The sequence below is a fragment of the Lepidochelys olivacea genome (assembly GCF_965140295.1).
Source record: "Lepidochelys olivacea isolate rLepOli2 genome assembly, chromosome: 11".
In the NCBI taxonomy this organism is placed as follows: Eukaryota; Metazoa; Chordata; order Testudines; family Cheloniidae; genus Lepidochelys; species Lepidochelys olivacea.
This window is the reverse complement of record NC_140421.1, coordinates 2,740,555-2,752,717: the sequence shown is the minus strand read 5'-3', so window position 1 is coordinate 2,752,717 and position 12,163 is coordinate 2,740,555. Positions and strand designations below refer to the sequence as shown.

The following is a 12,163-nucleotide window of genomic DNA, read 5'->3' as shown; positions in this document are numbered from 1 at the left end:
TAGCAGGCGACTGTAACCATTGACTGCGGCAGCAGCTCAGCGAGAAGAGGGCTGGGTCCCTTTGGGCCTGGGAGTCCAGGGCTGGAGGGGGCGGCCCCATGCTCCAAACATCCGGGATGAAATTCCTAGCGTCACAGCCCTGCAGCCCCAACCCAGCCTTCCTCCATTGCAAGCAGATACGCTGAGCTCCGTGCACTCTCCGGGGAGGGGACCTGTCAGGGGCGAGACCCTGACGCCCTTGTCTGTTCTGCCTGGCCACAGTCAACCCAGGGCATTTGCCAAAGTCCCCCCTGCTGTTGATTAGCATTGCTGCACTATGCCCGTTGTCCTCCACCCCAGAGGTGGCTGCATCCCAGGGTGCCCTGGGACGCGCTTTGGGATAGGAGGCGATGGGCACACGGAAAATCTTCCTATTCTGGGCTATGACCTGTGGCTGACCCTGAAGGGTGACAATGGACTCTTGCAGGGAGGCTCAGACCGAGGACCAGGCTGGCCAGTGGGGCTGGCTCGGTTCCAGGGGTGGCTCGTTTCTGCTCCCTCTGCGGGGCCTGCACCAGCCAATGACCAGACCCTCCTGTAGGAAATCCTTGAAATCAAGTTTATTCACAGAGCGGCACTTTCCCGGGACTTGGACTCCTTCTCCGTGAGTCTCCTTCCGGGATACTGCAGCTTTTACTCCAGTCACAGCTCCGGCCCCTCCCAGCCCATTCCCCGGACCCCAGCCAGCAAGGGCTACTCACAGTGGGATCCCCGGGGGGCTGAGTTACCTCCATGATCAGTGTGAACTTAGGGTCATTATTTCACGGGCAGGTCGGGATTGAGGGGCACCGGCAGCACTGGACGGGAGGAGGGGACCAGAGCTAGGATAGCAGGGGGTGCGGATCAGGATTGGGGAGCACCAGCGGGGCTGTGGCAGTGGGGGGTGATCACAGGTGCCCGCGAAGGTGCTGATTGGTCAGTGCTGCCCCCCACGCCCTGAGCTTGCTGAGAAGGGGAGATGCCCTGGGATGCTGCATGTCTGTCAGTCCGGGGGGGTAGCAGGGAGCCCAGCCCTGAACCCCGGCCCTGCCGGTGACGGTGACTGTGTGGCGATGGGTTCGTTCCCGCCTGGGACGGCGACAAATCCAGAGGCAGCCCAGGCCTGTGGCGCGAATGCCCGGCGGGTAGGGGCACGACGCGTCACCGGGGCCCTGCCCAGCCAGGCGGGTCGGTGGAGGGGAGCCCGTAGGAGAACTGGCTGTGGTGTCCCCAGGCCAGAAAGTCAGCTCCGTGTGCAATGCAGCAAGTCCAGATCTACGGGGGGCGAGAGAGAAAGCGACTGAGCTGCTGATTGGGACAGAGCGCTGGGTTGGGGGGGACAGAGCAGCCTGGGGGTGTTGAAGCAAGGGGGGGGAGAGGACCTTGTGACCCCCACTCGCTCTCTGCCCCAGATTCCAGCCTGCGCGGTGGGATCAGAGCCCCTGCCCTGAGCCACGCTCCAGAGAGAGACCAGGGCCTGGTACCAAGCCCACCACCGACTGGGGCCTGGGGGTCGGATAATGCGGCAGCTGGTTCTGATCCGCCCCAGGCTAGGGTCTGCCCGTCTCTGACCAGCCCCTATCCCGCCTCTGCAGACAGCAGGTGCTGCTGAAAACCCAGTGGGTGCGGGTAGGGGCTGCCCAATCTCGCTCTGATCACTGGGGCTGCGCTGTGAGGGGTCCCCCTCATTGTTCCCCTATCTGACCAGCAGTGGGGTCCCCTTTGGAGTCAGTCACTGGGGAGGGACACGAGGTGCAGGACTTGGCAGAGAACTCCCAGGGCCTGATCCCCCCAAGAGCTCACAATCACCCCCCGCCCAAGTACTCCCTCCCAGCCCAGGACGGGGTCCCCCAGCCCCAGAGCACAGGCCCCCCCAGCCCCAGAGCACAGGCCCCGCCCCCTGCTGCCCAGGGGCAGGCAAAGCGCTCCCAGCTGCCCTACCAGGTAGGCGGTGAAGGCCACGTAGCCGGCCAGCACGAAGGCCAGGGGGATGTAGTAGGCCATGCTGCCCAGCGTAGGGATGTAGATCACCACGAAGTAGAGGTTAATGGCGCAGATCAGCCCGGCGATGAGGATCATCAGCGCCTTCCCGACGCTGCGGAGACCAGAGCCCCGGTGAGCCCGGCCCGGCCCCCTCCCGACAGCTGCCTGGGTGGGGGTCCAACCTCTCTGACTCTGCACGGGCCGGCCCCGCTCCGCCCTGCCTCCGGCCCCGTGCAGGGGGGCGCAATGGCGCGGGAGGGTCTGACACGCGGCTGAGCCTGCCCGTGCGGGGCCGTGCGCCAGGGCACAGCTCCCACGCCCTGTGCTGCCAGCCCGGCCCTTGCAGGCCCAGGCCCAGGGGGCCGCGGCGAGCCCATGGCAAGCACGGCCTGCCCACCTGCACCCACCTGCGACCCTCCCCCGCAACCCAGCCACGCAACTGGCTGAAGGATGCCCCTCCCCCAGGGCCTGAGGAACCCCAAACGCCTCCAAAGTTCTGGGGTCCTGCTGCTTGTTCATTTCAGCATTTGGGGGGGATCTGGACGCTGGGCGCCCCGGGGAGGCTGCCTGCGCCCCAGCCATCAGCCCGGCGGGGAGGTGGGACCCCAGATACTCACACGCCGTTGGTGAACTCCTGCATGAGCGGCCGCATGCTGGTGAAGGTGAGAACCGGGAGAACGGCGAAGGGCAGCTGCAAGGCAGCGGGTCAGGGTGAGAGGGGAGGGGACTCTGCTCCCAGGTACCTGCCCCCGCCCCACCCCCCACTACCACGTCTGGCCCCCCCTTGCCTCCCCACCCGCCGAATCCGCTGTGCCCAAGGTCCAGGCCCGGCTCTCACCAGGATGCTCTGCAGCACATTGAGCAGGTCGTTCATCCCCGTCAGGTGGCTGACGTCCTTGAAGGCAGCGACGAAGACGGTGGGGAGGATGGCGAAGGAGCGGGTGAAGAGCACGCGGGTGAAGCGGGACCAGCGCAGCTGCAGGAACCCCTGGGGAGGGGACAAACGGGGACGCCCCGTCAGTGAGCGAGAACGACACCGGGCGCCTGACGCCGCAGGGTCACTGGCGGGGAGGAGGGCCCCGGAGCCTGATCTGCCCCTGCAATGGCCGGACTGGCAACGTCCAGAGATCAAAAACCAGGAGATTGGCTCCAAAACTCATGAGATTTTTCAAAGCAATTCTACTGTGTTTTTCCGAGCAGGGTCTTGACGTTTGGGCTCCCCCGAGCCCTCCCCAGGGCGTGGGCGTGGGACAACCTCCTGCCTGCTCTGGAGACCGTGATTTCTGGCCCTGGCTGCAGGAGCTCTGACTTCCCACCTCTGCCTGTCTCCTGCCCAGCCAATCATCCTGTCCCCTACCAGTTCTCTCCCCCCTCAACCCCGCGCAGTTCAGGCCCCCCTCACTTCAGCCCCCACCACCTCAGTTCACCCTCCCAGCACTCACTCCTGTGCTAAGAACCCACCATCAATACAGCCCCCCGCCCCCCCTTGTCCCCCAGAGGACACTCCAGAGCCGGACGGCCCGATCCTGCAGGGCAGGGCGTGTCCTCCACTTCCGTTGCAGACTCTAATTCCCGAGAATCTGCAACGGAAGTGGAGGACACACCCCGCCCTGCAGGATCGGGCCGTCCGGCTCTGGAGTGTCCTCTGCTGAGTAGACACCCCCTGCCTTTGGCCCCCCCAGCCCCAGGAGCTCAGCACAAAATAAAGAGCTTCCCTTCCCAAAGGCTCCTGCCCCCTGGTGGGGAGGGACGGCGCTGCAGAAGGAGCAAAGCTGGGGTTCAAACACACGTTAACTAGGCTCCTCACCACCCGCAGGAGTCACCCCGCCCAGGGAAGGTGGGTTAAAGCACCCACTCGCCGCCCGCGTCCACACTGGGTTAGTGACCGGGTGAGCCAACCCGTGTTTCAAAGCACGCTCCATAGCCTGGGGATGGGTGGAGAATTTTGAAATTTTCGGTGTTTGTTCCTAATTGGAATGAAATCAAGTTCTGAAATCTCAAAATCTGCCACAAAATGGAATTCCTGTTCTCTAATTAATGTCAGTGGGGAGTGAGTTCCATAAATTAACCTCAGTAATCCTCTGCCCGGGTTAATATTATTAATAGCATGTGGCCATGAGTTCCATGGGTTGTCTATGCTGTCTCCCCATATCCAGTTGTTGTTACTCTCCCCCTAGCAGCTGTCACTGCAGATTCTGTTCCTCTTCCTGTAACTCAGGATTAAAAAGAAGAGGGTGTCTAACCCTGCTGAACCCCGCGCTGTCATATTTTTATGCTACTCAGCAGAAAGAGGCTGTTAAAAGTTTCCTCCTCCACTCCCTTCCGTGAGACCTGCTGAGCTAAGCAAAGCTGTAGAATCGTGGCTTGCAAGGGCTCCGCAGAGGGCGCTTCAGTCTCGTGGTAGGACAGCAACGCCCGGGAGAAGGGAACATGCTGCCTCTGGGGTGGGGCGCTGCAGCAGCGAGCAACAACGCAGCCCACCAGGTGTGAAGAGGGAGGGTGACGGGCTGATGTCTCGAAGTGAAAGCGCAGCGGGAGTTTTAGGGAGGCAACCTGAGTTCTGCAGACTGGAATTTGCAGAAAGTTCCTGGGAATGGCAAGAGATCAGGGTCTTCCTTGCACCCCACCTTTGCACCTTAGCGTTCCCGCCAGTCTACAGACACTTACAGCTGCTTGTCCTGGGGAAGGGGCTGAGGGGAAATGGAGCAAACTCCCGATAACCCCGCAGTGGTTTTTCCCCAGTGGAGCTGTGCCAGGCACCCGGCACCAAGCTGAGGAGTCTGGTATAAATGCCTGGATTAGGGGGAGAGAGACAGACCCCACTTCCAGCCAGTGCTTCCAATCTGCTTCCTTTCGGGGACAGCGAGCCGGCAGGCATGGGGGCATTTACTCTAGCTCCACCCAAGCTCCCAGAGCAGCCAGATGTTTCTGGTAAGAGGCTCAGCAGTGAAATAGTTAAACGGTGAGGTTGTTGGTGTCATTAGACTCCAGAGTCAACACCCCACTGGGGAGAAGGGGGCAGTTCACACCTGGCTTGGTGCCGTGATTGGACGCAGGCTCTCTGCAGACTCAGGCAGGCAGCAGGGTCACAGCTGCACGTTTCTCTTTGCAGCAATAAGGGCTGGAAACACCATTACACAAACCGAAGCGTGAATTGTGCAGAAGCCAATGGGCCTCTGGGGAAGCGCTGTTTCCCCCCCAGCCAGTATCAACTCCCGTCTCTCACCTCCATGACAAACTGCCCGGCGTAGGTCCCGGTCATGGTGGAACTCTGCCCCGCTGCCAGAATCCCGATGGCCCAGATATAGAGAGCAACAGCGCCGAAGTAACAGCCCAGAATGACGCCCTGAAGGGGGACAGAGTGGAGCCCGTGTTAGCACGGTCCAAAGAGGAACCCCAAGCCCTCCCCTGTGGGGTTGGGGGGGCGGGATCTGCTCCCGGCCTCTCCTACCCCAGGCTGGCAGGTCGGGGGAGCGGGAGGCTGCTCAGCTGTAACCCCTTGGTCCGGCTCTCAGCTGGAGGGGAGGTGGCAGGCTCTGGGCGTGATGGGCGGGGTGGGGTCTGAGTGTGTGGGTGTGTAAGGGGTGGGGGAAACAGAAAGGACCCTGATGACTCCAGCAGGGACCCGGGAGAGGATTGTGGGCACCTGAAGGCTGAGGCCGGTGCAGGGGGTGCTGCCAGACAAAGAGCCTGCCCTGGGAGACCAGAATGGGCAAACCCTCCCCCTCGCCCATGGGGCTAAGGCTTTTCCTGTGCCACTGAGCCCCACGTGCCCCCTCCCCAGCAGCCCAGCCCCAGCTCCCGGGGCAGGGGGGTGTCTGTGCCCCCGACTCACCCCTTGGTAGATGTCCACGGAGACCGTCTCGTTGTTCCTGGGGAAGATAGGGGCGTACTGGCTGACGCTGCTGTTGGCACAAACGTTGTACTGAAACACACGGGGCACGGGGCCACCGGTCAGGAGGCTGCCTGGCAAATGACCTCGCTGGGGTGGGGGCAAGGGGGAGGCACTGGCAGGGGGCAGGAGCAGGCCGGCCCTACAGCGGGCTGAGCAATCAGCTGACCACGCCTCCCCGCATCCCTGCCCTTAAGGCTGCCCGGGGCCAAGCGTGTGACGGCCATGCCCCCACGGCAGGACCAGCCCCACCTGCAAGAGTGCCTGTCAGATCCCGGGGGCGGGTGGCCCCCATCGCTGCAGGGTGGGTGTGCTCCCTGCTGCCCTCTAGTGCACGCCATGAGTCCGACAGGTAACAGCTCCCCCTAGTGGCTGGAAAATGGGGGGGGGAGTTGCCCCGTTGGCTCCTGGGGTAGCGGCCTGGCTTTTTAGCGCGGAAGGTCGAGAGTTCTAGTCCCCAAGGCAGCTGGTGCTTGTAGTCGCTAGGGGCTCTGGTGGGGCAATAAGCTTTAAACTCAGCCGAGGATGATCACACAGCCTCTCGCAGGGCAGGGCATTGAGACAGAAGCCCGGGGTTGGCGGCGGCTCAGCAGAGATGGTGGTGGGACCGGGGGCCTTGAGTAGGGGAGAAGGCCCCCCCCGCCCCCTGGTGACGGGTACTCACCACGTCCTGGTTGGTGCGGTGGTAGAAGGCCTGGCCGAAGACGGCCATGACGAAGAGGTTGATGAGGAAGGAGACGAAGAGGGCGATGCAGGACTCGATCAGGAAGTACTTGTTGGCCTCACTCACCGCCTGCCGCTCGGAGCGCGTCACCTCGCGGGTCTGGGCAGGGGCACACAGCAGGGGGCTAGGCCGGGGCAGGGGGAAGCCGGGCTCAGCAGCCTGGGACAGGGCTATGGGCCCCCTGGGGAGCTCTGAGCCCATGGCGGGGAGGGCATGCTCAGATGGCTCATGGGACTATCATGGGACATGGTGTGGGGCGCAGCCTGGGGCTTGATGCCCCCACCCAACGGGACGGAGGAGCCAAGCATCTGTCTCCTGTTCCCAGGGCACTGCCCCCAGTCCCACCCACTCTCCCACCTCCTGAGTATCCACCCTGTGGCCTCCCAGTCCCACGCTTCGCTCTCCTGCCCCGCTGCATCCCCACCCCAGCTGTAGCAGGGGCAGGGAGTGCAACAGCGCCCCCCTCTGGCAGGTCAAGGTATTGCACCCATGGCCTCCTAATGCCGCTGATGGCTGTGACTCCATGGTGCGCACACCAGACCCCCTGAGGGCCACAGAAGCACCCCCCAGGACGAAGGGGGAGGACTGTTGATTGGCATCCATGGCAGGGACAGGCGCCCACCCCTGAGCCCTGACCTTGACCAGGGAGGAGTGGAGATAGATGTTGTGTGGCATGATGATCGCGCCCACGATGCCCACGGCCTGCAGCAGCTCCTCCCGTCCGCAGCCGCGGCAGTAGGGGAAGAATATGCCCTTCAGCACCTCCGTCTGGACAGGCCGTACCACCACGTACTGGGGACAGAGGAGGGGAGAGCGGGCTGCAGCCGGGTCCTGCACGGACACCAGGGACCCGCTGCGCTCGGTGGCACCTCACGGGCAGGCTGAGGTGAGGTTCCCACGGGGGCACTGCTGATGCTGCCCGTGCCAGGTCTCCCACAGAACAGCTCCAGTGAGCCTAACTCCGGCTCCACGACCCACTCTGCCCTTGCCGGCAATGCTAACGCTGGCCGGCCAGGCAAAGAGCCAGTGAGCGAGCAATCCCCTGAACAGCTCCCGTTGGGGCAGTCCCCCTCCCCAGCTCCATGGAGTCCCCGCCGGGCCCGACGAGGTCACAGCACACGACCACAAGAATCCCCACCCCGCGCCGTGGGGGGCAAAGCACTTCGACACGCCCTAGCCAGGGCCGACACCCCAAAGTCCACGGTCTCTAATGATCGCAAGCAGCCGAAAGGCAGCACCTCCCAGCACCCTCCCAAGGAAAAGCACCGGCTGCCAGTTCGTTCTCCCTGGAGGGGATGTTTCCCATCCAAATAGTGATCAGGCATCCCCCTGCTTAGCTTGTGAGACAAGCAAGGACCCCGGCCCAAGGAAGGGATTGCAGCTGATGCACCCCTATAAAAATAGCTAAGTCCTGCACTGAGGGGCTGGTAGCTGCTATGTTTGGGAGCAGGCCTGTGGAGGAGCCCGGGCAAGAGGAAAGACGCGCCCGTCTGCTCCCCCCACCCCAGCGCTTCCCAGAGCAGGCTCCAGCCGTGCCCAGTGCACTGAGATTTCTCTTTGGCCAGACGGGTCTGTGAGACCAGATAAGGGCTGCCCAAGTGGCCCCTCCGTAACACGGGCAGCTTGGATCCCCACCGCGGCACGCTCGCTGAGCACAAGGGCAAGTAGCCTAACCAGGTTTAAGAGGGAGCGTGAGAAACCTGTGAGCGGGATTAGCTGATGGGGTTGCCTGTGATAGCAGGGGACTGGACTCAGGAGGCACCTTCCAGTCGGATCTTCCTGTTCCCCCTCGGCCACAGGTGGCCTCTGTGGATTCTCAGCCTGTGGTCGTGGCCCGAGGCAGTTCTGTGGTGAGAACTCAGTGCCGTTCCTCCTCTGCCCGTACGCAAGGGCTGGGTAAGGCAGCGCTAAGCACAAAGGAGCGGGGAAATGTCTCTTTACCTCGTAGCCAAAGGTCACTGCCATGATAGTGATCAGGAGACCGAAAAAGGCTTCCAGCTTCCGGAGACCTGGAGGGGAAATGGAGAACAGGGGAGCTCCACACTGCAGCCGGGCTCAGACAGGCAGCTCAAACCCAGCCCCTGGGACCAGGCCGCACGTTTGGCTTGGGGACAATCTCACAAACTCGGAGAGTCTGAGGCTGGAAGGGACCATCATGAGCATCTCGTCTGACCTGCACCTCGCAGGCCGCAGAACCTTGCCCACCCACCCCTGTAACAGACCCCGGAGCTCTGGCTGAGTTACTGAGTCCTTAGAGCATGGCCCAAAGACTTCGAGTGACAGAGAATCCACCCTTTGCTCTAGTTCACACCAGCGAGTGACCCTGGCCCCATGCTGCAGGGGAAGGCGAACCCCCCCCAGGGTCTCTGCCAATCTGACCTGGGGGGAATTTCCTTCCCAACCCCAAATCTGGCGATCAGTCAGACCCTGAGCATGTGGGCAAGACCCAGCAGCCAGACCCCTGGGAAAGAATTCTCTGTAGTGACTCAGGGCCCTCCCCATCCGGTGTCCCATCCCCGGCTGTTGGGGATACTTGCTGGTAGCAGTCGAAGATCGGCTACCTGCCATTGTAGGCAGTGTCATCATCCCAGCCCCTCCGTACACTTATCACGCTCAGTCTTGAAGCCAATTAGTATTTTTGCCCCCACTGCTCCCCTTGGGAGGCTGTTCCAGAACCTGGAACAAACCTTGGTTACAAACCTTCCTCCAATTTCAAGCCAAAGCTTATTGATGGCCAGTTTATATCCAGGTGTTCTTGTGTCCACATTCACACTTAAGTTAAATAACTCCTCTCCCTCCCTGTTATTTATCCCTCTGACTTATTTATAGAGATAGATCATCTCTCCCCTCAGCCTTCGCTTGGTCAGGCTAAACAAGCTGAGTTCTTTTAGTCTCCTCTCAAAAAGCAGATTTTCCATTCCTCCGATCACCCTAAAAACCCTGCTCTGTACCTGTTCCCGTTTGAAGTCATCTTTCTTAAACACGGGAGCCCAGAACTGCACACAGTATTCCAGATGAGTCTCACCAGTGCCTTGTATAATGGTACTAACCCTTCCCTGTGTCTACTGGAAATACCTCGCCTAGGATGGCATTAGCCTTTTCACAGCCTCATCACATTGGCAGCTCACAGTCATGCTGTGACTGACCAATACACCCAGGTCTTTCTGTGCTTCGGTCACGTCCAACTGATACCTCCCCCGCTTATAGCACAAATTACTGTTGTTAGTTCCTAAGTGCACAGCCTGGCACTTTGCACTGTTAAATTTCATCTCATTTCTATTACTCCAGTTTTCAAGCTGGTTCAGATCTTCCTGTATGATATTCTGGTCCCCTTCGTACTGACAATACCACCCGACTTTGTGTCATCTGCAAATGTTATTAGCCCACTCCCACTTTTTGGGCCAAGGTCATTAATTAAAATCAGATTGGTCCCTAGACTGTCCTCTAGTAACCTCCCTCCAGCCTGTCAGTTCCCCTTGCAGCATGATCCATCATAGCCTGTGTGATGCAGGCCCGTGGTTCCCAACATGGGCCACACTGTGTCAGACCCACCTCTCTCCGCCCCCTGGCTCCCTCACTGCCGGCAGCCCCCACGGTGCAGATCTCACCGGGCCACCTGTGTCTCCCTTCCATCCTGCCGAGAAGTTGCCGCCCTCTGACTTGGGTCCTGGCTGGGTTGACGCCACGGAGGAGACGAAGCCACCCCCCTGGCAGGGAGCGCGGCGGGGAGCTGAGTATTTTGTTAAGTGTTGAGTTGATTTTTAAGAAGTCCCAGGAGAGGCCAGGGCTACAGAGAGCAGCAAGCTGGGCAGATTGGTAGCCAAGAGAGGAGGCAGCTTCGCACTGGGAAAGGGAGCATGGAATGGACCAGCCTGGGAAAAGCCTCCTTGTTCTGCAGCTTCCTAACCAAACACCCTCCATCTAAACTGGGTAGGTGGCACCCGCAGCCCCCGGCCCCCAGCCCGGGGTACCAAGAACTTACCGTATTTATCCAGGAAGAGGAAAACGAGGGTGTCGATGATGGTGATGAGGACTCCGCCCCACAGGGGGATGCTGCGGGGGGGGGAAATCAGAGGTTACTGCTATGACGAAGGCAGGGGAGGGTCATTCCTGACGCCGTCTCGTGCTGGACAAGCAGCCCCGTTGCTAGAGGAAGGTGCGGGGAGGGTTCGTCTCTGCTTGGGAAAAGCTGAGCTGCGCTTTCGCTTGCTGAGTGACTCTGTCTCCGGTGCACCAGCATTCAGGGAGCGCGACGCGCTGGGCTAAATCCAAGCCCCGGAGCTCCGGCGTTAAGAGCAGGTTGCAGAGGGACGCTGGCTTCGTAGAGCCTCAGGCCAGAAGGGGCCGTTGTGACCATCTAGTCTGACGTCCTGTAGGCCACAGGACTTTCCTGAATTCACTCCCGTTGGCGCTAGGGTGGATCTTTAGAAGCACACCCCATCCTGATTCAAACCTGGCCAGCGATGGAGCCCAGGGGGCTCAGGACTTTGGGTAACAGGGCTACGCAGCTTTGGAGGGATCTGGCTGGAAGGCAGCCTGGTTTGACAGCAACTAAAATCTGTCTCTGGGTCCTGCTTCTAAACCCAGCCTAAAAACCACAGGCAGTCTCAGGAGAAGGCCCAGGACTGCCTGAGCCTAGAGCTGGAGTCTCCCCGTGCAAGCATGCGGGTGAGGAAAGCAGGCAAAGCCCAGCTCTGAGATATCTAGCTAATCCTGCCTCTCTTAGAACCAGCTGGTCCTGCATTTGGTCCCTGGGGTTAGGAATCAGCGCTGCTAACATGAGGATCCGGCATGCTACAGGGATCGTGTAACAAGCTGGCTTGGTTTGTACCTGTGATGTCACCCACAGAGAGGATAAGGGACTCACTACTGCTGAAAGCTCAGGGAGTGCTCTTTTAGTTCAGGTCCCTGGGGTTCTAGGCCCGGCTTCCCTAGCACCCAGGAGTAATTGTGGGTGTTACCGTCCGGCCGAGAGGAGGCTGAAAGCAATGGCCGTCCCGATCACCTCCTGCATGTCGGAACCAATGATGGCGATCTCGATCATGATCCAGAGCAGCACGCGCGGTACCTGCAGCAAACAGGGCCAATGGCACAGTCAGGAACCCCAGCTGGCCGGCTCGGACTCCAGGCTGGGGCTTCACATAGCCAGGGACCTCAGAGCACTTTATCAAACCTTGCAACCCCCATGTGACCCATGTTACTACCCCCATGTTACAGATTGGGAAACTGAGGCACAGAGACATGCCCCGTGCCATGCATAGAGCTGGGAATAGAACCCAGGAGTCCTGGCTCCCAGTTCTAACAACACACCTGCCCCCTCCGAGGTGACAATAGACCCAGAAGTCCCCAGTTCCAGTCTCCCCTACTAGACCCCTGCCCAGAGCTGTGAACAGAACCCAGGAGTCCTGATTGCAAGTCTGCTGCTCTAACCACAAGCCCACAGTTCTCCTTGCAGCTGGCTGCTCTTTTGCTACAAGTAGTGAGAGTAGGAGGGGTGGGTCAGGTCTGATTTTCTGGGGGTTTGGGGATCATTAAAAAGTCACTGG

General features: G+C 60.7%; 1 protein-coding gene across 4 annotated transcripts in view; it reads right to left on the bottom strand.

The window, feature by feature from the left end:
* Positions 1-584: 584 nt before the first annotated feature.
* SLC11A1 (solute carrier family 11 member 1) overlaps positions 585-12,163 on the bottom strand; it is a 34,026-nt gene continuing 22,447 nt past the window's right edge. For 3 of the 4 annotated variants that reach the window (XM_084642652.1, XM_084642653.1, XM_084642651.1), the window contains 11 exons: positions 11,579-11,685; positions 10,600-10,670; positions 8,559-8,626; positions 7,254-7,409; positions 6,558-6,716; positions 5,837-5,926; positions 5,228-5,347; positions 2,840-2,989; positions 2,619-2,692; positions 1,960-2,113; positions 585-1,293 (listed from right to left, as the gene is read on the bottom strand). In XM_084642652.1, the coding sequence (XP_084498778.1) occupies positions 1,180-1,293; positions 1,960-2,113; positions 2,619-2,692; positions 2,840-2,989; positions 5,228-5,347; positions 5,837-5,926; positions 6,558-6,716; positions 7,254-7,409; positions 8,559-8,626; positions 10,600-10,670; positions 11,579-11,685 (1,263 nt within the window). In that variant the 3' untranslated portion in view covers positions 585-1,179. The remainder of the gene's footprint in view (positions 1,294-1,959; positions 2,114-2,618; positions 2,693-2,839; positions 2,990-5,227; positions 5,348-5,836; positions 5,927-6,557; positions 6,717-7,253; positions 7,410-8,558; positions 8,627-10,599; positions 10,671-11,578; positions 11,686-12,163) is intronic. The other variant, XR_014713502.1, reaches the window with a different exon arrangement.